This window comes from Callospermophilus lateralis, chromosome 1, assembly GCF_048772815.1.
Source record: "Callospermophilus lateralis isolate mCalLat2 chromosome 1, mCalLat2.hap1, whole genome shotgun sequence".
NCBI lineage: Eukaryota > Metazoa > Chordata > Mammalia > Rodentia > Sciuridae > Callospermophilus > Callospermophilus lateralis.
In genome coordinates this window covers 92,336,569-92,362,415 of record NC_135305.1, presented here as the reverse complement: position 1 = coordinate 92,362,415, position 25,847 = coordinate 92,336,569, and the positions used below count along the sequence as shown (strand labels likewise).

At 40.2% G+C, this 25,847-nt stretch overlaps 1 protein-coding gene across 3 annotated transcripts in view; it reads left to right on the top strand.

Moving 5' to 3' along the window:
* The window catches only part of Elmo1 (engulfment and cell motility 1), a 551,061-nt gene extending 532,830 nt beyond the window's left edge, over positions 1-18,231 (top strand). For all 3 annotated transcript variants that reach the window (XM_076864020.2, XM_076864023.2, XM_076864025.2), the window contains exons 21-22: positions 10,564-10,641; positions 16,876-18,231. In XM_076864020.2, coding sequence (XP_076720135.1) covers positions 10,564-10,641; positions 16,876-17,076 — 279 coding nt within the window. In that variant the 3' untranslated portion in view covers positions 17,077-18,231. The remainder of the gene's footprint in view (positions 1-10,563; positions 10,642-16,875) is intronic.
* The last annotated feature ends 7,616 nt before the right edge of the window (positions 18,232-25,847 follow it).

The window sequence follows — 25,847 nt, the reverse complement described above, 5'->3', positions numbered from 1 at the left end:
TGTATTAGGTAGGGTCACATTCCTTTTTCCTTTCCTGATTCATTTTGTACTTCTCACCCTTACTCCTTCTCTCCCCCAGCACTTTTTTTAATGCCCACTATCTCTTCCATTCTCTCACTTCCCATCTACTTCCAACCCTGGGAATTGCCCTGGTTCTTCTTATCTGGCATCTCCAACCTCCTCTACACATCCCTGTCCATTCTTGGGCTTCTCTTAAACTTTTGTTTGTGTTCATTCTCCCTTCCCAACTTGGAACCACAGCAACCTTGCTGGGGGAGTGGGGGTCAATGGGGCCTGGAAAAGGCAGATACCAGATGACTCAAAAACTTGCAGAAAACTATAGGGACCTGGTATCATTCAACACTGAGGAAAAATAGTCTGTGAAAAATCTCAAACCCAGATGAAAGGAGGAAAATTTCCCAGCTTGTTATATTGCTTCAGCCTCTTTCCCATTGCACATTTCTCACCACCCCTCCTAGTCTACCAACCATGATAGATAGTCCTTATTTCATTACAGAGGGTACAGCAGGGGCATTATTTGGAAAGATGGAATAATTTTCTTTGTCCCCAGTTTGGAGGGATTTGCCTTCAGAGGGGCCATCGAGGAGCCAATTCTTTTCTTATACTTCTTGGTATCTTAATATATATATATCTCATCAATGAACAAAAGTATCTAGATTTGTCTGGCTGCTCTAGACACTTTGGCGCCAAAAGTGTCACATGGATCAATAGGTTGCTTCTTTATTTCCAGCATCAGTATCTAAGAGGAAAACAATATCACATACATCCTTATTAATCAGAATTAAAATAAATGGTCTGTAATTTCAAATGTTGTCAGATAAAGGGGAATCTAGGTCTTTGTGAGATGACCCTATTTATACTTAAGGAAAACAAAACTACAATGAAATTATCATTCAGTTTAATAGAAGGACGCAGATGCAGCCAGGGAAGCTGATCACAAGATGTTATGTGTGTAACTCTTAAGTTATGTGTGTAACTCTTCCCAAGTCCATGTGTATTTCTCCTTTGGCAAGCCCATCAGAACACTGTCATATAATGTACTTAAAAGACAAGAATAATGATGTAAGGGCGTGTCTCAGAGGCCAGGGTCTGTAGATCACCAGTTATACAGTACCTATAGCGATTCCCATGTCTCTCTTTGCCATGATGTGTGTGGGACTACAGGGATTGTGCAGCTCTTCAGATTCCAGAGAGCATCCTTAACTGTAGCAACAAGGTCCCTGCTTTCATGATTTGCCTCCTGTGGCACTGCCTTCCTGTAACACCAGTAGGGTTTACCATATGCTGTGCACATCAGTGTTCCCTCTGCAATCTCAGAGAGCACTGTCTCTGCTCAGTTCCAGCTAAGGAGCCCTGGTTATACAATGTCTGAAGCCTACCAGAAAACTAGAGGAAATTTACAGCAATAGGAGTCTAACCCAGAGAAGGCCCTAGCTGGCCATGGGACAGCCTGCCAGGACTCAAGCATGCAGAAGAGAGACAGAAGGAATTAAGTAAAATAGATCAGAGAGACTTCGTGCTTCATCCCCAACATGTAAAGAGCTTGAAAACTGTCACTCCCATCCTTATAGTAAAACAAACAAACAACCACAACAACAACAAAAAAAAAAAAAAACAGTTGAGCAAACTAGAAATTAACAGCTTTCTTGAACCTTTCAGAGAGCTGAAGATGCAGGCAAACCATCACCCTGAAATGTAGACTCAGGGTCATCAAGAGAGTCACAACCAAGATCTGTTTATCTGGAGCAGAATCCACTGGATTACTGTTCCTAAACAGTGGGAGCACTTGTGATACTTCAGATGAATTTCTTCAGGCTTAGTATAGACTCATATTGAGAGAAAGAAACTCCTAGAGGTTCCATTGGCAAGTGGGGTATATTTCCATGGATTTCAGAAACCTCAGGAGGTTCTCTCTTTGAGAAAGGTCCCTCACAGTCAGGGATGGGAAAGAATAGTTATGAAATATTCCAGAGCCCCTTTAATTAAAAAGTCCTAATTCTCCAGGCCTTTTCCCAACTAGGAGCAAGGAATTTATCTGATTTCATCCCCTTTTAGCATCCCTATCTCAACTGTGGGGTTGGAGGTGATAAGAGACATAGTCAACAGCAATCGGGGTCAAAAAGAAATTAATTGGGAATTTTATAGCTAGGGAAAAGGGGAAGGGACAGGAGGAATAAAGGTATACTACTAGAGAAGCTATACTATTGGAAAACTGACATCCCCAAGACAAAGAGCCCCTAAAAGATTGAGATTTAATTGGAAGATTATAGAATGCTATATATCTTCCCTATACCTCATTGCCACATCCTCAGACTCCAAAGTAATAACAGTGTATTGTAGATGAAAGATCTGCAAGATACTGCCTCTCTGAAGAGGGTTACTTAGGGAAACCAGAGACAGTAAAGGACACAAAAACAACGACACACAAGAAGACTTTGGAGGCTCTGGCACTTAATAACTATAGCAAATGTAAACATAACCCAGTTCCTTGCCAACTTAGCATAGGCTATTGCTCTAAGGGCCTAAATATCTTACTTCCTATTACTTGATAGAACATGTCTACATTTTAACAAAAAATTAGAGGCATGCCAATAAAGAAAAAGAAAAAGAAATCTGAAGAACAAAGCAATGATAAAAACCAGACTCCATTATGACATAAATATTAAATTGTTGGGTGGGGAATTTAAAATAAAATGTTACAGGCTCTAATGGAGAAAAATAGATCATGTCGGAGAACAGAGAGGTCATGTAAGCACATGAGTCCAAAGGAAAGTCTATCAGTTAAAAACATTGTAATGAAAATGAAGGATGCTTTCAGTGGGCTCATGAGTAGTCTTAACATGGTTGAGGGAAGACTCCTTGAGCTTGAAGATGAATTGAGTTGGTAGAAACTTCCTAAATTGAACTGCAAAGAGAAAAGAAAAAATCACAACAAAATGTCAAAGAACCATGAGACATTTGCAAAAGGCATAACATATGTATAATTCCAAGAATAAAGGAGAAGAAAGGGATTGGAACAGAAAAACTATTGAAGTGATAATGGTCAAGAAATTTCCAAAATAATGACAGACATCAAACCACAAATCCAGAAAATTTAGAGGACACCAGCGGGGATAAATATACCCAAAAAACCCCACACTTAAACATATAATTTTCAAGCTATAGAAAACCAAAGGCAGAGAGAAAAATTTGGAAGAAGCTATAAGGAGAGAAACACCTTACTCTTCAAAGACAAAGATAAGAATTAGAGATAAGAATTAGTTTCTTCTCATAAGAAACTTGCAAGCAAGGAGAGTAGATTGGAGCAGATGGTTGAAAGAACAAAGCCCACTTACCTTGAATATTAAATCCAGTGATGTTACTCACATATAAGAAGGGAAAATAAGGTTTTTTTCAAATAAATAAAAACTGAGATAAACTTGGTGACAAGAATTCATTGTCAGCAGACCTACTCTGCAAGAAATGTTAGAGGAATTGGTTCAACCAGAAGGAAAATTATAAGGATGAGAAACTTGAATCTACATTTCAAAGGACGGAGTATCAGAGAAAGAATAAATAAAGGTAAAATAAAAATATTAGTTTTTATTGTTAACACATCGAAAAGATAACTACTCATTGTTTAAGGTTATTATAGTAAGCATGCATTGATGATTACAGCATATGGATAAGTGAAATGAATGACAGTAATTAAAAAGGGGAAGGCAAAAAAGAAGAAACAAAGAACAAAATCAACAAAAAGAAAAGAGTTACCAACACATCCACATTAATCTAGCTATATCAATGATCCTTTTAAAAATAAGTGGTCTACTACATCAATCAAAAGATATTGTCAAATTTTTTTAAAAAAGCAAGACCTAACTGTCTGCTGTCTACCAGAAACCCCTTGCCATGTAACACTAAGATAAGTTAAAAGTACTAGATAGGGATAGACATACCATGTTAACACTAATCTAGAGAAAACTGGAGTAGCTATATTAATTTCAGGCAGAGCAATCTTGAGAACAAAGAAAATTATCTAGGAGTCAATTCTCCAAGAAGACATAACAGTCTTGCACATATATGAATTTAAAAAGAAATTTTCATAGTACGAGTCATGAAACTGATAGCATTAAAAGGAGAAATAGACAAATCCATTATTTTATTGGAGATTTCAACATTCCATCGTCAGTAATCGATAGATCAAGCAGGCAGAAAATCAAAAAGTATATCGATGACTTGAACAGCACAATTAATCAACCTGATCTAATTGACATTAATAAAATAATCCACCAAAGAAACAAAAGACTATACATTCTTCTCAAGCTCACAGGAAACATTTGCCAAGATAGACCACATTCTAGACCATAAAATATATTTTAAACTTAAAAAAATAACAATGTATATTTTCAAAACACAAACTAAAAATCAACAGCAGAAAGATAAATTTTAAAAATCCCCCAAATATTTGGAAATCTGATAGTTAACTTCTAAATAACCCATAGTTTGAAGAGGAAGTTTCAAGAAAAATTTCAACATGTTTTAAACCAAATAAAATAAAAATAAAACTTATTGAAATGTGTGGGATGCAGTAAAAAATGGTGCTTATGGAGAAATTCATAACATTAGATGAATATGTGAGAAAAAATAACAATCTCAAATCATTGAAGTTTTTATCTTAGGTCACTAGAGAAGAGGAGCAATTTAAGCCTAAAATAAGCAAAAGAAAAGAAATAATAAAAATTAGAGTAGAAACCAATGAAACTGAAAGCAGGAAAATACTAGAGAAAAATCAACAAAGCAAAAGCTGGGTCATTGAAAAGATGAATAAAATTGATTCTCTTCCAGCCTAACAACAAAAGACACAAGTTGCCAAGATCAAAACAGGTGTGGAGAGGATGATCACATTTGAACATAATATATATGTGTGTGGATTTGGCCTTCTTACTTTTCATTCCTCTTCCCTTAAAGAATATTAACATAGTCCATGATGTTTCCTAAACTTTTTTATTATTATTGTCATGGCACTCATAATAAATGGAAGGATGGATGGATGGATGGGTGGATGGGTGGGTGGATGGGTGGATGGATGGGGTGCATTTTATAAAACAAACAAGACTGCAAATGGAAGCTGCTTTCTTGAACTTAGTGACCCTGATGTTTTGGCCACCCACCACCCTCTTTCAATCTGACTCTTGAGGAGTGAGGACAGCAGTATCTCCTTCAGTCTGGATTTTCATTTGCATATTCATGAAATTACTTGTCCTGTAACATTTGGTTTGTATACCTACTTCTTTAGGCAAAATGTCAAAAGGTAGAAAGGAAATCCACAGTTCTTCCTCAATGCCCCACACCCATACCCTTTCTTCTAGGAACCCAGAGGCCCCTTCCTCCCTACCTTTGGGAGTTCTGAGTAAGAGAGGGGACACTTGCAGCTTCAAAGGAGAATTAGCCAAAATCTGTCCATAGGAGATCTTTAAGTATAGGATGGGCAACAACCCAGTCTTGCTGCTGACCCTTTCCACAGAATCTCTAGAAACTCCGTAGCTTCTGACATTTTGTGCCACGGGACTTGGTTGGCTTAATTGCTGAGCATTGCAAACTCATCTACTAGAATCCACAAAAGAGATATTTTGTTAATAGAAAAATATTGGTAACTAGCAGTCCTCTCACCTATTTAACATTTGCTAATGTCTCTGGCACTGTTATAGAGAGATGAAGAGAACTGGCCCTCCATAGTAGAGGCATTTATTCACACATTTAGTCATTCAACATTGAGGTGCCTGAGATCTGATGAGCACTGGGTATGGGGTGGCCAATGGGGGAGACATGGCCCAGCCTCCAGGAGCTTAGAATCTAAGAGTCTAACAAAGCTCTGTGCAACAGGCAAATCTCTGTGGAAACAAATGCCAGGTTCTTCACAGAGAGTGGAAAATTTCTGACCGAGATTTGAAAGGAATTGTCATGGGTGGGTGGAAATTCAATTGTAAGACTTTCGATTTTTAAGGATTAAGGAATCTAAATTCAAACTCCATAATTTATAAAATAAGTTGACTTCTTGTTGTGTGGCTTAACTTGGACATGCAGTGCTGTCTCACTGGATTTGGAGCTTAGACCATCACCGTGTAATCATCAGAGGGTGGATCTCACTGGATCCTGATTCAGATAAGAGAATACTGGTTATCAGCGAAGCTACCATCTTCCAATGTTCCAGAACCCAGCTTTTGCTTTTATAATGCAATTCTTAAATCTTAAATAAGAAACAGATTCTCCTAGAAGGTGATGTCTTAGAGTCGGCTTGAAACCCTGGTCTTAATTTAAAAGACTTTTATTCAGTTTTACTGCACTCCTTATTCATCCAGCATCTTCTTTGTGCTAGGTACCGGGAATCCAAAGGTAAATATTACCTGGCCCTGGGCCTAGGTGTCCACTGATATGATTTATTTATAAATGTACAATTACAATTCATCATCTACGCCAAAAAATAATTTAAACAGAGTAGTAGAGTTGAGAACAGTTCATGGAGGAAATGGCACTTGAGCTGGGTTTTGAAAAGGAATTGGCCAGGTGGAGAAATGAGGGCGAGACTTTCCAGGAGGAGGACACAGCATGCCAAAAGGCCCAGGGGCCTCTCCATGTGTGAGAGAGCATTCTTTAACTGGGAACCAGTGAATTGGGAGCCTACGATACCCGGGGACAGGGAGAAGAAAATGGGTTGGAGAACCAGTAGTTAATGCTATTAAGATGAATTGAAGCCTCGAAGGTATAGGTGCCTGAAAAAAGGAGCCTCTTCTACTGGGCACTGCCCGAATGAGTAAATTTGTTTGCCTTTTAAAACAGAAACTCAGGTCCACAGATATATAGGTGAGCAGCAATGCACTGTAGCTATCAAATCTACTGTTATTTCTGGGGCCCTATTTTTTTTTTTTTTTCAAAAACAAGAGGCAATTTATTGATACACAGGCACCTGCGGGTGCTCAGCAAAACCTCAGCCGGAGCTTTGGTGAACTGGCACACCGGGCTTTGGGGTAGAGGTCTTTTATAGGATAAAGGGGCAGGTTTCGCTCGCGCGGTAAGCAACAGGTTTCTTATTGGTTATTTTGAACTCTGGGGCCCTATTTAACACCCACACATAGGCCAAATTCCATCCTGTGTCTTTCGTCAGCATACTTTGTCCTCCGGATGATCTGGATAGATGGAGAACCAACGTATTTAAGGGGATGCTGGGTAAAATAGCCAAAGTTAAGTTGACCTAAAACCTGAACCAATGCTGTGCACTGAAAATACGTTGTGTAAGATTCTGTTCTTGTATTGCCAGTCTATCTTTTGACTCATGGAAGAAAATGCATTCATACACTTTCTGCACCAAGGTGCTGTTTCTCTGAACATCCCTGACCCAGTGTGCCTTGTCACTGACCCCAGGGCCAGAGGATTGAGTTCAAAGTCAGAGACCTGACAATATAGAGGGACCTGAGGATATAGACGGATGATCCTCCCCTTCCCTAGAACTCAGCCCCTCCAGAACCTTCCTCCACATGGCAGGCTGGCAGGTGTGCCTGAGCAAAACGGGAGGAGATGAGCTGCTCCTGGGTGTGATTTTTCACTGAATTCAATCCAGAGGCAATGAAAGGCCTTCGGAAGTGAGCAGCAAAGCCCCAGAGCGTTAGATGTCTGTGTGAATGTTGTGGTCTGTGGCTGGAAGCCCCTGAGGGGGACACTGCCCCAGTTTTGTGACAGCCTACTCAGCCACCACCTGGCGCCTTTCTCCCTCCCAGGCAGTTTGGACAGGTGGCATCTTCCAGAGTGTTGGCCTGAGAGGTGCCATCGCTCCCAGCTCTGCAGCCTCCCTGCTCCAAGTGCTGCAGAGCTGACCTCCACCAATGATTCAATGACAGCAAGCTGAAGACGTCAATAAAACCCATTATAAGTGATAGCACCCTTTCACACAGGCCTGTGGTTCAGAGAATTAATTCCTCCCACCCTCCCAGGAAGCCTCAGTGAAATTAAAGTGGGGATTGACATTCTCACGAATTTCCCATTTCCTGCCTGTGTTTATCAGCAATCTAGGTCAGGACAGCTCTGATCATTTATGTCCTAAGTAAGGCATACAAGGGCAAAGCCCAAAGTCAGCACACCCCTTTATTTCTCTTCCTTCTCCATCCCTCTGCAGAGGAGAAAGTGTTACAGGGTCACAGCGCTGACCTTGCCAATACCCTGGTCTCAGGAGACCTCAGCACCTTGTCAGGAGCTCAGAGTCCCGGCCAGCCATGGTGATGTTCAAACCAGCTGCTGCCACCAGGGGTGATTGGCCATGCGATTTCCCTGAGCAAAGTGGCAGTTGTCATCCGGGCTCAGCCAGAAAGATTTTGATGAGTTTTGCCTTGTCCTATTTACCACGAAAAGTCCCCTGGTGCTGCTGTGATATCCAGACTGGTTGTTCAAAAGCAAAGCCCATCTCTCCCTTCTCTCAAGAATGAGTCAGAGTTTTTCTAATGAATGACTCTCCGATGAGTAAAGAAATAGTTGCTTACACAACATTCCTATCCAACAATAATTTTTGTGAATTTTTGAGATTAGAGTTCAAGGTTTTATTAGAAAAAAATATTTTGAAGAGAAAAGATTTATAATCCCAGCACCTTAATGCAATTTTCATTTCACATACTGATCTCTTGTAGTCTGTCTACAGTTGTTCATAATTATGATCTGTGTGTGCATAGTGTTCATTTCTCCTGCTTTTCACTTAATATCAGATGTTCATAATTATCTTACTGAATGACTGACCATATATATTTCTTTCAATTGCTAATTTGTGATTTCCTTAGTACCCAAAGAAGGGAGAGATAGTTACTTTTTCATAATTTTCTTACAGATAGTAGTATGTAACTTTTGCTTGCTTTTGAATATTCTTTCTGGAACAACCTCAGGAGGGGGATTTTTGGTTCTTGATGTGTATTGCTTTTTTTTTTTTAAGGATAATATCAATTGATGCTACTACTAGTAAAGCTATGATGATTTAATTGTAAATTAAAAGACCTGTGAGATATGGTTATGGAAACAGGTGCCGAACTTAATGGGAAATCAGATTTGTTTGTTATTTGTTTGGGTGAGCGGCTTTACATGCCATCTTCACTGGACAGAGACCTGCATGGAATCCTAAGGAATAAAAAGAACAAAACAAAAAAAAAATGGAGGAGTGTTTTTTCAGAATAGCTTCCAGGCCACAACATCCTTCTTTCCTTCTATTTCTGGTGGAGTGAGGGAAGCCATTCGAGTGTGAGATACTGGAAGGTCTGGCCTCAGAACTAAAGCTGCTTCCTCTCGATGAGGGAACAGGTGGAGGTGAGCCATGGCACACAGGAACTCCACGAGAACCAGAAATAGCTTCTTGGTGGACTCTCTTGAGAGAGGATCTAGCTCACAGTAGGTCTTCAGAATTTATTTGGGAAAAATTCTTTAATTCTTCTGAAATCTGGAGGCATTGACTTTGTTGGGTTGCCTTCCACCTTTTCTCTGGGGCATTGGCGCCAGGGGTCACTCACCAAAGGCAAATCCTCTGACGCGTATTGAGGTGGAGAATAAAGTGGAGAGGTCTGGCTCCCTAAGAAAGGATGTTCCCTGGGGCAGTTACTGAGCAGGGCAGCTCCCAGATCACCACAGGAGAGAGGGGTATGGATACACTTGACCCTTCTCCTCCAGATTTGGAGCCGCGGGGTGTCGGGATGTACTGAGGACTCTCATCTTCCAGAGATTCCACCCTGCTGACTGCTCAGGCCAGCAGGATGATCATGGTGCTTGATATTGGTAGATTACATGCCTAGAAAAGTGGTTTTAAACTTACATTTTAGACATGACACTCAGCACCTTGGCCAAAGTCATTTAGCTGCAGTGAAATGAAAGTGTCATTTGGTTTTTGGAACTCTGGGCCTGGTCCGCATTCTGCCCTCCACAGTGAGTGAGTCCAGGTCTGTCACTTGAGCCCATGCTTCTCCTTAATATCCTGCAGCCTCTAGTGAATAAAATCTGTGTGTGCATTTGCTCCACAGTAGTGCAAAGAGCAAAGGACAGCCATTGAGATTTGGGTTCACCCAGAAGCCTTGTTGCCTTGGAGATAGCCTCTATGTTTTGGGGAGGTCAGACCTTTATGGACCTGTGTCTGTTTGGGGGTGATAGAAGGTAGAGCAGCCGTTCATGCTGCTGCTTGTGGGAGAGTTTAGTGTTTGCTGTGTCTCCCTGGGAGGGAGATACTGCAGAAAGAAGAAGACAACAGCTTTGGAGCCATGTGGCCTTAACCTCTCTAAACTCTGCCCCATATAAGGGTAGTGACATCACTTACTACATGGCTGTTATGAGAGATCAAGTGGTTCCCACAGATCTCTCCTGAATGGAGAGAAGGATTCATGCTGCAAACCTTGAAAAGCATGCCCCCTCTTCCTGCTGTCTTCGTTGCTGCTTCTCTTGTCCAGACAGGCAGCAAGCCCTACTCCATGTTCAAGCTGCAGCCATTTATAACTGTAAAAAGAAAATGCCAATCTTCTTTAATGTAGTGTTTTCTTGGATCTCTTGTAGGAGGTGCTTGAACTTGCTTTCTCCATCTTATATGACTCAAACTGCCAACTGAACTTCATTGCTCCTGACAAGCATGAGGTAAGAGTCTCAGTGGAGTTAATTATTACAGAATGTTATATTGTTTCTAGAAAAACAGCACAAGGAAAAATACTGGAAAGGAAGAAAAACATTTCGAAGTCTGCCCGAAATAATCATGAACAAAAGGGAATCTTATTATCTTGAGGTAGACTAGAAACCTCTTTAAAAATTGCCAGTTATAACAGGTCCAACTTCTTAGTAGTTTGATTGATATTTCATGTGTGTTAGTCAGCTTTCCATTACTGTGACAAAATACTTGAGATCATCAACTTAACAAGCAGGAAAGGTTTATCTTGGCTCAGGGTTCAAGAGCTCTTAGGCTATGGTTGGTTGAATCTATTATGATTTTGAATCATCTGGCAAAGCAGAACATCATGGCAGGAAGCTGAAAGAGAAAGCTCCTTACTTCATGATGACTGGGAAGTAAGCAAGAGAAAGGGAAAGGTCCAGGGTCCCAATATCCCCTTGAAGGCAACTCCCAGTGGCCTAACTGCCTTCAACTAGGCTCCATTTCTCAAAGGTTCCACCACTTTCCAATAGTACCACAGGCTGGTACCAAACCTTTAACAAATGAGACTTTAGGGTACATTTAAGGTCCAAATTATAGCATAATGGTAAAGAAAATGGATGCACAAATGCTTCAGACTTAGCAAAGGCATAATTGTTAATCCAGAGGAAGAAGCAGCCCTGGCTAGAGCTTTGGTTTTCATTGAATGTTTAGGTTTTGGGTCTGGATTTTCCCAAGATAAACTAGTCTCTATTCTTTAAAACATCTGATGAAGTAGGTTCTCTCCAAGTTTCTTTAAGCTATTTTAAGAGGGTTAGGGCTGTCTCTGCTGTTGGAATTTTATTTCCAAGATGCTTTTATTCCTTTTTGACATCTTGTTATATGTATAATTTGTTTCTCTTCTTGAAGCACACTGTCAGCTATATTTAAAAGGTTTAGCATAAATCTAGGAAAATGCATTTGTAAGACAAAGTAGCAGTTATGGTTGATTTAACTTTTTCTCTTGTAAACTGGAACCCAACATCATGCTTGAAAATTTTATTTTTAGACGATACCATTCACGTTTTTGTTTTGCATGTCACTGCATAAACAGGTTTTAGAAAGGGAAGGGAACATTTTAGTGAAATCTGACTTTTGTTCCTCATTTCCCCTAGGAGATGTAGCTCATTTGGAAGGTCTTTAGTATCTGGTTTTCACTGGTTTGAAGCTTTTGAATAAAATCGTACATCCCAAAGAAAGAGGAAAGATTAGACACAAATCCTGCATTTAGAATGATGCTTAAATATAATTCTGTGTCACTTGACATTTAGTTTGCAGAAGGGTAAGACATTGTCTTCATCTTTCTGAAAATAGACACTGTGTCCTACTATTTCTGTTTTTAAGTAAAAGAGTAGTTATACACAGGCCACCATATTCAAAATGTATAGAACGTTATAGAAAACTATTCAGAATAGTAGAACGTCAGCTGTAGTTTAAATCAATGCAAGGCTGTTTTCCCCTGTGTAGGTACATTAATTTCAGATAAGAAGATATGCTCTAGAACTGCTAGATTTTTATTACTGTCACTTCTTATAGAGGCAACCAGGACAGAGGTAGCATATGCTTATGAATGCTTATAGCTTCCTCAAAACACTTGCATATTGATTACCTCATCTTATTTTCACAATCACTCCATAAAATGGAAAGTTCTATTAAACATATTATTTATCAAATGAGGGGAGAAAGGTTTCCCAAACTGAAGACCTCAACAACAGAAAGGGTAATAGTAATTATAACTAGCCTCATTCATCCTGTGCCAGTCCCTATTACATATTATAAATACTGATATTAATGTATAGATATATAATTTTATGTGTGGATCACCTCAATCCTTATGTAACTCTACGAGAAACAAACTAATAGTATCCCTATTTTGTAAAAAAGACAAATGAGGCATACAGAGGTTAAGAAACTTGGGTTGGGGTTGTAGCTCAGTGATAGAGCACTTGCCTAGCACATGAGAGACACCAAGTTCACTCTTCAGCACCTCATTAAATATAAATAAATAAGCAAACAAACAAACAAAGAAATAAATAAAGGTATTGTGTTCATCTACAACTAAAAAACAAATTAAAAAAAAAAAAAAAACCACTTCTTGAGATCACTCAAATAGTAAGTGATAGAGCTAGGATTTGAACCCTGGCAGTCTTTCTCCTGAAACCCTTTCCCATTAACCCCTACACTAGAGGGACAGAGCCAGAATTGAGCTCAGAATTTCCTGCCAGTCCAAACGACTCTTGTAGTTTTTATATCATCATGCACAGTCAACTCTCAGACACCCACAGTTGTCTAACTTGCATGTTTCTTTTTTTCTTTTATACTTTGTTCAAATGAGAATCTAACTAAGATGCATACACTGCAATTGGTTGCCAAGTTTTAGGTCTCTCTGAATCTTTAGGTCCCTCTCTGTTTCTCCTTCTTTCACAATAATGTGCATGTGCTTCTCTCTTCCTTGAAAGCTGCTTATTGAAGATACCAGGTCATTACTCTTCTAATGTTGTCAATAGTCTAAGATAATGCTGATTATAATTCTGTGTATTTGTTACTGTTGCTACTGCAATACAGTACCACAGACTGTTAGTATCAAACAACACAAATATATTATATTAGAATTCCGGAGGTTGAAAGTCAAATGTGCCTGAGGTACCATCAACATGGTGCAGGCTGCATTCCTTTCTGGAGGCTCAGGGGAGAATCCAAATTATCATTCCTACTTCTGAATGCCTCTTGCATTCCTTGGCCTCCATCCATCTGCAGCAGTGACAGCTTGAGCCCTCTCGTCAAATCAGCCTCCTCTTCTGTAGTCAATGTCCCTCTGCCTCTCCCCTCTCTCTCTCAATTTAAGGACCCATATGACTACATTGGACATGTGGAAAATCCAGTTTTCCAATAATCTGCTAATTTAAGGTCATCAGTGGCAACCTTCATTCCCTGTGCCACATAACATAACATTTTCACAGGGTCCAGGGAATAGAATGTGGATATCTTTGACAGGGAGATGTTGTTCTACCCTCCACAGACTGCAATGTCATTTTATATATTCTTCTCTTCCTCATATTGCCTATAAATTGGTGTTTTGAAGACCAACCAAAGTCAGGCTCAATTTTTAAGCAGTAGCAATAGTGTTTTCTACTTCTTGTCTTTCTTTTTTGAATGTTAGCAGCTACTGATGGTCATTGCCTAGATCTTTGAATCCACTAGAGTTGCCAAAGGTTGATATCTCAATTCTGTCATTCTGTCTTCATTTATTAATGGGATATAGAAAGAGAAACTGGCCTCGTCAACTATTTGGTTACCCTAAACTTAGGGTTTAAACATATCTGTGTCAATATATTGCAGTTATTACCAATGTTAGCATCCAAATTATTCTATCTGGGGCAAGTAGGTACACCATCAAGTTGGCTTATGGATACTAATGACATGACCCTGTGTTTTTGATAATGTTCTGCATTCTGCTATGACAAAATACACCAGGTTCATCTTTCCTGCCTTTTCTCTCTAAACCCTTGGTTACTTGTGATAGGATATGGTAGCTATGAGAACCTGGACATGAGGTGTGATTATTAACACTTGATCATTATCTTTAGGTCTTTTGGGGGACAAAACTAGAAGTCATGATTTTTTTTTAGATAAAATATACCATGAGTTGATACTAATAGTTCCAACTCAAAGTAAGTATTACAGGATTTCTAATTGATTGTTCAACATCATTTTTTTTTTATTTGAGTAACAGTATTTTTTAATTAAATTTTTTATTTTTATCAAATTAATACTTGTATATAAATTAAAGAATAAGAAGAGAAATGAATTACAGTAGATGGGGTAGAGAGAGAAGATGGGAGGGGAGGGGAGGGGGGACAGTAGAGGATAGGAAAGGCAGCAGAGTACAACAGTTACTATTATGGTATTATGTAAAAATGTGGATGTGTAACCGATGTGATTCCGAAATCTTTGTAATGTTTTGAATAAAAAAAAAAAATAAAAAAATAAAGGAGAAAAAAAAATAAATTAAAGAGTAAAAAAGTAGTTAGGCTTATGAAAAACATAAGTTTCATAACCCTATTGTTTTCCACTTTCAGTTTCCATTCCTCTGAGGTAACTACTTTTAACTCTTATTGATGTTTGCTTTGATATTTAACTTTATATTTCTATATAACGTGAATATTCTTCCATGTTTTCAATTTTCACCTTTAGATATAATATACTAGCCTCTACTTATTTATTTCTATGACCTAAAAAGAGCACACTATAGGGACACTGCTACATCCATGTTCATAGCAGCACAATTCACAATAGCAAGACTGTGGAACCAACCTAGATGCCCTTCAATAGACGAATGGATAAAAAAAATGTGGCATTTATACACAATGGAGTATTACTCTGCATTAAGAAATGACAAAATCATAGAATTTGGAGGGAAATGGATGGCATTAGAGCAGATTATGCTAAGTGAAGCTAGCCAATCCCTTAAAAACAAATGCCAAATGTCTTCTTTGACATAAGGAGAGTTACTAAGAACAGAGTAGGGAAGAAGAGCATGAGAAGAAGATTAACATTAAACAGGGATGAGAGGTGGGAGGGAAAGGGAGGGAGAAGGGAAATTGCATGTAAATGGAAGGAGACCCTCAACATCATTTTTAATAAAATGTTCTTTGTAGGTCACTTCTCAAAAAAATGTTCCTCTGGGTTAATATGCACCAGGAGTCTGGCCAGGGCTGGCAAAGTTGTGTATAGGAGCAGGATTGGGGGATTCCCCATGAAATGGTGTCAGAGCTGGTAGTGAACTTTGAGAGCATGGTATTTGGTGGTACCCATATGTGGATATTCATCAGAATCATCTAGGAAGCTTTTACAGATAAAATTTCCTCATCTAAGAACAAAAAAATCAGGATCTCCAGGGTAGAAACTAGGTATCTATTTCTATCAAGGTTATTTGTGAGGAAACAGATGGTTAGACATGTTCAGAATCTGGCTGAGGTATTCATGAGGACACTAATGCTTCCAGAAATCCCTTAGCACTAAACCTATGTTTAGATGGGTTAAATGCTTTGGCTGAGATCACATAGCCAAGGCAGAACCAAAGTCCAACAGTTCACTGCGGCACTCCTCACACAGGGGGTGCATTTCAGCCCCCCAAAACGATGCCATTGGCATGTATCATGGCAGATTTCCATCCCATCACAGTGACTTAAGACTTATATAATGCCACCAGTCTTTTAATGCTATGTTGAGATATGCTTGAATATTCTGGGCTATAATTCTTGAATATTCTGTGGCCCAGGTAGCCACAATCCAAGGATAGACTTAAGCAGGATCTGAAATTGCAACTTGACCCAATAAAGCATGGAAAGAACTGAATCTAGAGTGTATGGTAGAAGAAAGACCAGTGAAGCAGGAAGCAAAGCAAATGCTCTTATAGAGCCCTGTGTAGGACCAGGGACAACCTGCCTGGTAGGGAAGCACAGCCTCCAAATACAGGCAGTTTTCTGAGATGCTGGCAACAGAAGTTGACTCCTTCTCCAAGTATCATGGTCCCCTTTTCCATCTCCCATGGAGATCACTCAATCATTTTAGCCATGTTGGCCACCAGACATTGGGCAGCCAAAAGCTGTTTCCTTACCCTTTCACTGAGAAACACAGGTAAGAACATCTTTGTAGAGTGGAATGGAGCTGACATTGTGCATGCTAGGAATCAGGTCAGGCAGACATTAGCTAGTGGACTAGGAACGATGATTGGAGTCCAGAAAGAAGCAAGCTTGGCATGATGCCGAGTCCAGGAGTGTTGGAATATATATCCCACCATACCTTAAAGCCAGGCATGCACTGGTAGGTTATTAGCAATACTATGCTGCACAACCGTGGAGAACTCAGACCCTCTGCTGCTCCCTAGGGACACATTTCTACATGGAAGAGCAAAGACTCTGAAGTCAGGTTGCCTGATTTCCAATTCCACCCACTCCACTTACTACTCTTTTACTTAATTTCTCTGCCTCGGCTCTCTAACTTATAAAATAGAGATGACAACAGAAATGTCCAATTTGTAGAGAGGCAGCAAATATTAAATGGCAGCAGCAGAAAGCTCTTAGGGCAGAGCCTAGCCATGTTGGGTATTCCCTAGGTGTTAGCTGTTTGCACTACTCTGGTAATTGCCAGCAGTCGTGATCACCATTGCCTCCTTTCCCTGCCAGTACTGTATCTGGACGGACGGGCTGAATGCGCTGCTTGGGAAAGACATGATGAGCGACCTGACACGGAATGACCTGGACACCCTGCTCAGCATGGAAATTAAGCTCCGCCTCCTGGACCTGGAAAACATCCAGATCCCTGACGCACCTCCACCCATCCCCAAGGAGCCCAGCAACTACGACTTCGTCTATGACTGTAACTGAAGTGGCCGGGCCCAGACAAGCCCCCCCCTCCCAAACTGGAAAATCTAGCTAACAGGAGAGAGGAACGAAAACATAACTCGTGCTTTGGAATCATCTTTTGGTAAAGGGAAGCTGCAGGTCACCCTCTCTTTGGCATCACCTCTAACCCCAACAATTTTTGGCCCCTCCCACCTCCTTGGATCTGATTCTGGACTCGCTGCTTTAGATTCCTACCCATTGCTGCAGTTCACTGGTGGGACAATAGCCAAAAGCCACTGCTAGCAAGAGAGCCATGGGGCATTTCCATCCTAATCCCTGGCAGGCAAAGTCCTTCCTTCCTAGAGTAGGAAAGCCAGCAGCCCCAGACCACAAGGAATGAATACCCCATGGCCTGTGCCTGGAAGAAATGGCGCAGCTACCTGATGGGAAGACAAACGCCATGCTCTCCTTTCCCTTCTCTGGAGGGTCAGCTCATGTCACCAGGTTCATTTGAGTTGAGATCTGCTTTGAGATCTCTCTCCCCGTCTCCTGACTTGGCCTTGCCCTGGTCCTCTTGGGTCCCAAGGGCAGCGCCAGTATGCTCATAGTAAGCCTCGCCAGCACTGGCTCTCCCAAACAGTCCACAGAGCCCACGCCCACTCCGCATCTGCACTGTGACCGTGACCAGCCTCCCGCTGCCCTCTGCGCTAGCTAGTCTTGGGCTTCCTCTTCCCTGCCCCAGCCCAGACCTGCCTTCCTCATTTCCACACATGCTCCCAGCCTCTTAGCTGAAAGCACACATGAAATCAGTAGTTACACTCCATCTCTCATAGACTAAACCTAAATGCCTCTGTGACGGGCTGTCACTATCCGAGGGTTTGGTGTCACCTTCTCCTGGGGAACCTGCTGCAACACAGGTTTCCCATGGGATGGTCAAGCTGTCAGACATCCAAGTTTACATCGTTGTAATTATTACAGGTATTTACAATTTGCAAGGTTTTTTTTTTTTTTCGCTTTGTTTTTGTACAAAAGAGTCTAACATTTTTTGCCAAACAGATATATATTTAATGAAAAGAAGAGATACATAAATGTGTGTACTTTCCAGGTTTTTTTTTAATTATTTTAATCCCAAACATCCTCCTGAGAATAACATTCCCTTAAACATGCTGTGGAATAAAATTAATCATGATGAGTTGGGAGCTGGTGTCTTGATTTGGTAACTTGGGTTCGGTCTCCTTGGTCATTGGCATCATCTGGGAGCTTGTTAGAAATGCAGAACCTGGGACCTCACCCCACACCTTCTGAGCCGGTGTTTTTAGATTGGGAAGCACTGGTCTAAAGGACCCTCTTCCACTGACAGGGCATTGTAGGCGCTGACCATCGGTAAAGGATGTTACTTCTAGGAAGATCATCTTAACTCACCGGGAAAAACAGACTTGCTGTGTAAAAATCTGATCTACCCATTTTACATTGTTGCCTCCTGACCATAATCTTTTTCCTTTACTATTATAACTTTTAGAATGGATCAAATTAAATAGATCCCAACTTTTAGGGAATATATTTAGCAGTAAAAAAGAATACAAACCCACACAAAGTAAGTCAGAACTAAAATCTAACTGTGAATTAATAAATTATAGGTCAGAGCACAGCCTAATATTGTCATAATTTAGTTCCACTAGAAACATCATCTGGATCATGAACTCCATGAGCTTAAAGGACTGACCCAAGCATGCAGAACTCGGCATAGGCAGCACAAGCCACTGAACTCACAGCACAAGCTTTTGGGTGCCTCCAGGTGACTGCTCTTCACTGCCATCAGGATGTGCAATTACACACTGACCTGGGGTTGAGATGACATGGTCCAGAGCACTCCATAAATCGCAGGAAAAAGTCCCTTGTAATTCCTAGACATTCAAACAGGGTCAATCTTCCCATCAAAGCACTCACACCCTTGTGTCAAGTCAACAACTGTTCTTATCATTAAACTTCCGTTATTGACATATGTGTCCTCTGTGTTGAAAATATTGTTCTAAGCTTAGGCCAGTGGTACAATGGATAACACGTCTGACTACGGATCAGAAAATATCATTGTTCTAACCAACATCATGATAAAATAAACATTAGGTAAAAACAAAGAGAGTCATAACATTTTTTTACTTAGAGCATTTAAGAGCCCATCCATGAAAAAGAGAGAATTCCCTGAACCAAGATATCTGACTTTGAGTTTAAAAGAATGATTTAGCCTGTGACTCTGGCTGGAAAGAATTGACCTCTCCCCTGGTCTTCTGGTATTCCTACTTTCATTTATTAAATAAAAAGGAACACTTTCAGGGCTGTTTCTTTCCTTTTTTTTGGACACATAGTTACACATTTGAGATACAATATGACATTTTAAGTAGTGTATACACATTAGGTAACAGTCCAGGGTAATTAGAATATCCATTGCCTTAAACTTTTATCATTTCTTTAGGTCATCATCACATTACATTAAAATTCCTCTCTTCTAGCTCTCTTGAGATGGCCAATGCATTTTTGCTAACTATATTCACCTATGCTGTAGAACACTAGAACTTATTCCTCCAGCCTAATTGTAACATTGTAGCCATTGACCAAACTCTCTCCATCCTTCCTGCACACTCCCCAATCTCTGGTAACCACTCCTGTACTCTCAACATCAATGAGAACTTTTTTTAGATTCTACATGAGTGAGATCATATGGTGTTTGTCTCTCTGTGCTTGATTTATTTCACTTAACGTGAGTCCTCCAGTTCCATCTATGTTGCTGCAAATGACAGAATTTCATACTTTCATGGCTGTATAGTATTTCATTGTGTATATATACCGTATTTTCTTTACCTGTTCATCTGTTGATGGATTTTTTTATGTCATCAGTTGTTTATTTCAGTTTAAATAAAAATATTTATGGAACTCAGTTATTTCAATCCTTATCTTAAAATTAAATGAATAATATACAATTCTTGAAATACTAATTTAAATCATTATTATATGAATTTAGCTAATTACAATTTTTACAAGCAAATGTGGTGAGGGTGTTAAAGTAAGAGGAATGTTTATGCTAGTTTATACCTCCAGAGGAAGGGAAAAAAGAAGAAGAAAAAACCCTCACTGAGTTACTGAGTTTAAAGTAGTCAAAATTACTTTTGTTTTCTGCCCACCAAGGCCCAATTCAGAGTTCAATGATTCCCTTTAGATTTATAGTTTAACTACTTTCTGTTGATTCCATATACTTGCTATTGTGGTTGGTGCTACCATAAATATGGGAGTGGAGGTATCTCTAACATGCTGATTTTGTCCTTTGGGAATATACCCAAGACTGTTAAATCCTACCTTTCTATAGACTGGTGTGATCCTAAGAGTGTGTTGACATTGTCCTCTATTCCTTCATTTTGAGACAGGGTCTCACTGAATTGCTTGAGGTGAAGGGTTGCTGCCTGATCTGAACACCTCAACTTCTCTCCTGAGGCACCCAAAGCTTTTTTTTTTTTTTTTTTTTTTTTTTTTTGCACCCAGTGAGCACACCTCCTCATGTTGAGCTCTTGCTTCCCACAGTTCTCTAATCCCAAGCAAATCAGCCACATCCAAGGCAGAAATGAAACAGGAAACCTGATTTTGTCAGTAAGTCTAAGTCATGTTCTCCAATTTGGCTTTACCTAAAAATAAAACTGATCATTTAATTTGAATCTGCTGATATTTTACTTCTTATCTTACTCTCATTCAGAACTCAAAGGAGGAAGGGTAATTAATTGGGTCTTTTGACCCCTGTGACTACTTTTTGGGGGGGGTGGGGGGGAATACCAGGGCTTGAACTCAGGGCACTCAACCACTGACCCACATCCCCATCCCTACTTTGTATTTTATTTAGAGACAGGGTCTCCCTAAGTTGCTTAGCACCTCGCTTTTGCTGAGGCTGGCTTTGAACTTGTGATCCTCCTGCCTCAGCCTCTGGAGCTGCTGAGATTACAGGTGGGCACCACCACACCAGGCTCCCTGTGAATAATTTTAAGGGCAATGTCTCAGCTTTTTGTCACTGTGACCAAAATAAACAATAAAAACAACTTAGAGGAGAGAAAATTTATTTTGGCTCATGGTTCTAGAGTGGGGGTCCGTGTTTGGCGGAGTCCATTGCTCTGGGCCCAAGGTAAGTCAGAACATCATGGTGGAAGGGCTTGGTAGAGGAGCACTGCTCCAATCATGGCAGCCAGGAAGCAGAGAAGGCAAGGGAAGGGGTCACAGGGAAAATGAACCTTCCAGGGCATACCCCAGTGACCCAGCTCCTCTAGCCACAACTCCCCTACCTACGGTTACCACCCAGACAGTCTATCAAATTAGGATGAACTGGTAAGGTTACAGCTGTCAAAAATCTAATCATTTCACCTCTGAATATTCCTTCATTAACACAGGAGCTTTGCGGGGACTGCTTATATCCCAACCCCAACAAGCAGGGAAAGCTAATGGTTACTGCAGAATAAAAAGTACAAGTCTGAATGTTTCCTTGACCTACTTGCAAGTCCATTCTAAACCATCTTCCAATAGTCAATTCAAGCACGCTCTGCCTACCTGCACTAATAATGAAAGTTGGTAACCCTGTGACATATAAAACTCTCATCTATTTTGTTTGAGTTATAAAAATATTTTTACATTTAAGATAAACCTTTAAGGAAACAAAAACATGCATGATCAAAAGCATTCTTAAAATTCAGGCACCAGGAATACAACAAGAACATAATTTGTACAATTGGTGAAATGGCAATTAAGTCATGTACTCAAATACCAAACCAAAAAGTTGCAGCCGAGCATGGTAGATGGCATTATATAAGTACATTCAAGGGAGAGCAGGGGAAAGGAGGTGGTGACCCCCGCTTTCAAAAGTGGGGTAAAGAGAAAATGAGAGGAGTGGAGAATTCAGTTAGGTCTTAGAAGGGAGAAGATGTTTTCCAGGCAAGAGAGGAACCCTCCAAGAGGAGCAAAGAGTACCAACAGAGCTTGGTGTTTTCTGCAGCCACTCAGGAAACGAACCATTCCATGTAGCTGGTGAAGGATGCACAGAGAGAGCAAAGGGGCACGATACCTGCAAGGAAAATGGCCCAGATCATGACGACTCTGACAGAGTTGGCTAGAGACTTTTACTTCAGGGAAAAGGAGAGTGCATTAAGAGGAGTCATGTTGTCAAACCCGCCATTCAGAAATATCACAAAACAGGCATGTGAGGGCAAGGATTAGAGGGGGAGAAAACTGGAAACAGAGACATTAGCAAAGAGATTATTGAAAGAGCCCCAAACCTGAACCATGGGGCCCCAGACTCTGGTATCAGCAATGGGAAGAAGAAGGGGGACAAAGTTATTAAAAAAACAGAATGGGCTGGAAGCAGAGGCGTAATTAAGCAGGGGATGGGGTTGGGGAGAACAATGCAGATGGCACTGGAGCTTCTGGAAGGGGTGAATAAGCAGAATGAGATAACAGGGCTGTTACCTACATTCCCCAAGAGAGGAGGAGCAGGAGATTTTAGGAAATGATGATGAAATCAGATAATGAGGTAGTAGGCATTTGTTGGATTCCTCCAAACAGAACAAATAACATCTGGGGTGAGTCATTTAACCATGTGAGCCTCTTATTTCATTTATGAAATGGAAATCTCATTACTCCAGGGGGCTGTATGAGGTGCCTGGAAACTGTCAGTGCCCAGAAAGTAAGTCCCCTCCCTTCCCTTCCTGACCCTACTCCTTCCTCCAGTCTCTGCCTTTCTTTGGTGACCCAGGGTGACTTAAGCATAGGATTTTAGCACAGTTGAACTAAACCAGATATTTCAACCCATTCAGCCTGTTTTAGGAAAAAGAAAAATAAGAGAGGGAGTAGAAGAAGGGAACAGTTAAGCATCATAACATGCCTCTTGAATTAAGGATGTGAGGTAATGCGGTAAAACCACAATTTAAAATACATTCAGGAGGGAAGTATGTGGCATAATCCCCATATGAATGCATAATTACACCCTAAATCTTTTTTTTAAGTAATTACATATTTTCTGACTGTATATATGTAAAATAAACACATCAAGTTAAGTGCTTTAAAAAGAATTTCAGAAAAATAACCAGCACATGCTCAGATAAAGGAGGGAAATAATTCCATAATTCCATGAGAAACATGATATAAAGATAGTTGCTCCACTTGAGAGTTAAACTTAAATCTGGGCTTCCTGGAAACCCATGTAAATAAGAATGTAAATTGGAATATATAGCTCTTAGGTTTTTTTTTTTTTTAAAGTTTCATTCTCTCACAAGAAAAAATTCTTTCTTAGACTCCCAATGTTGAAGAAGGTAAGCTATTAAAAGCACTTACCTCCTTCCTTAGCTGTCTCTTAGAAGGTGCTCTTTGTTGTTCTGTTTTGCAGAATGAAGGATGTTACCCCTCAGCCCTTCAAGGGATTAAAAAACTTTTTAAAAAAGGCACCAGAGAAGGAGACATTTGAGTCCTGGATTGAATTTAGGGACAAAGGGATTCAAGAATCAGGAATCAGAAGAGAAGTCTGAAAGAACTGAGCAGAGAAATGTTCAGAAATGCACAGGGTGTCTCCAGGGCTGGAAGACAGGTACTGAGCAAAGAGAGAACAGGGGCCAGAGAACAACAGATCAGCAAGAAGGGGACGTTCATTGGACACTCACTATGCACTAGGCAAAGTGCCCAGAACACAAGAGTAATAAGAAATGGACTGCCTTCAAGGAACTGCAGACAGATCAATGCTGAAAGGACCACAGTGCACAGTACTTGGCACACAGAGCAGAAGGTGACTGCTCTCTGTCTGTATGACATAAGGACCCAAGGACTTGACAGGATGAGCAGGAACCGCCCGTCAGGGGCCGAGGAAAGAAGGCTTCTGGTGGGCATGGCCATGCTCAACTCACCACCTATCCTTTAAGGCTCAGTTTGGTCATCCCTTTTCCTGGAAGATATTTCCTGGACATCAAAATCAAGGGAGGGACTCCATAGTCACCCCTACTTACCCCATGTTGTAACTGATGGAATATTTCACTGTCTTTATCACCAGTTGTGAGTTCCCTGGGAGCAGGAACAAATCTAGTTGTTCTTACCACTCCTACACTGTATATTTAGCACAGTACTAGCACTTAAGATGCTCCGTAAACACAACTGTCCCTTGGCGTTTGTGAGACCCATGGGTGCTCAAATCCCTCCTATATAAAAGGCACAGTAGTTTTGTGCTGCAGTCCGGCTACAGCAAAATAACTGGGGGGTGACGAACAACTTGTGTACGTTGATACAGCAGGAATGGGAGCCGTTTATTGTAGGACAGGAGTGGTATTTATACATTCCACACAGCTTATCTTAATTAGCATAAACTAGATACATCAGTCAACCAATAAGGAATCTCCACACTTAATGACTTGGTGGAGTTACTTCACAAACCACTCCCTCTGGCATTTTGCCAGGCGCCATCCAGACGTGTTTACAGACTCTAACATTTCTCTGGCAAAATGCCAGGCGCCATCCTGACTTGTTTACAGACTCTAACAGTTTTGCATAACCTGTGCACTTCCTTCCCTAAGCTTTCAATCATCTGTAGATCACTTATAATGCCTAGTAAAATGTCAATGCCGTGTGGATAGTTGTTATACTGTCTTGTTTAGGAAATAATGACAAGAATAGAAGGCTCTATATGTTCAATACAGACATGATTTCTTTTTCAAGTGTTTTTGATCCATGGTTGGTTGAATTCTTAGATGCAGAGCCCACAGATACAGAGGACCAACTGTACTTTCTAATTAACCCCTTCTAAGGGGATAGAAGCAAAAATCTATGACTGAAACAGAGAGGAGTATGGGAGGCAGAAAATAAGAGATGAGCTTAGAGAACAAGGCAAAGAACCCTTCAATAGTCTGTCAAAAAGTTGGGAGAGTAACCTTCATCTGATCAGGAGTCACTAACATTTTGCTTGGGTGAGTGGCATAAGCAGACTTACATTTTAAGGTCGCCACCATCACACTGGCAGCATCACACACCATGAAACATCAAGTACAGGTGGAGCAGGTGAAGAGGAAAGGAGATCACATGGAAGGAAAAAATAAATGTAATCAAAGTGAAACTGAAAATGAAAAGGCATGGGAAAGAAAAATATTTTATATCTATATAAATTGATATAATTTACCATTTTGCTATGACTGACAAGAACATCTACATGCCAAATAAAATTGCCCTGAAATAATATAAACCAAAATTTTTATACATACAAGAGAATTAATGAGAACCATTCTTTAGGCAGCAACTTTAAATAATAGCACATACATTTTAACAAAATTATTAAACTGGATTCCATAGACGTTTTAATGTATGCAAAGAATATACTCTTTATGGATCTTAAGAATGTGTTCATAACAGTTTATCACAAAGAAAATATTGAGATCCTAAAATAGAAATAAAGTATAAAGAACTTCTGGTTTCATAGTAGTACCTAATACATCCTCTTCCAAAAATAATTTTAAATACAGCAAAAACATGTTGATATAATAAAACTGGTTTTTAAATTATTTAACCCTAACTTTCTTAAAGAAAAGAAAATTCACAAGTACCAGCAATAAGGAGGGAACTGAAATCCAAGGCAGTAGGCTTGTAGGTAAGACTATATTCTCTTCAACATGTTCACCGTCTTGACAGGGTTATGGGCTCTTACATCCAGGTTGGGTGGAGAACACAGCCCATGTTCAGACTGGATGAGAGGTGGAACTCCGGTCTTCCCATAATTGCCAGGATCCTTAAAAGACTACACCTTCAGTTGTAGGTTATAT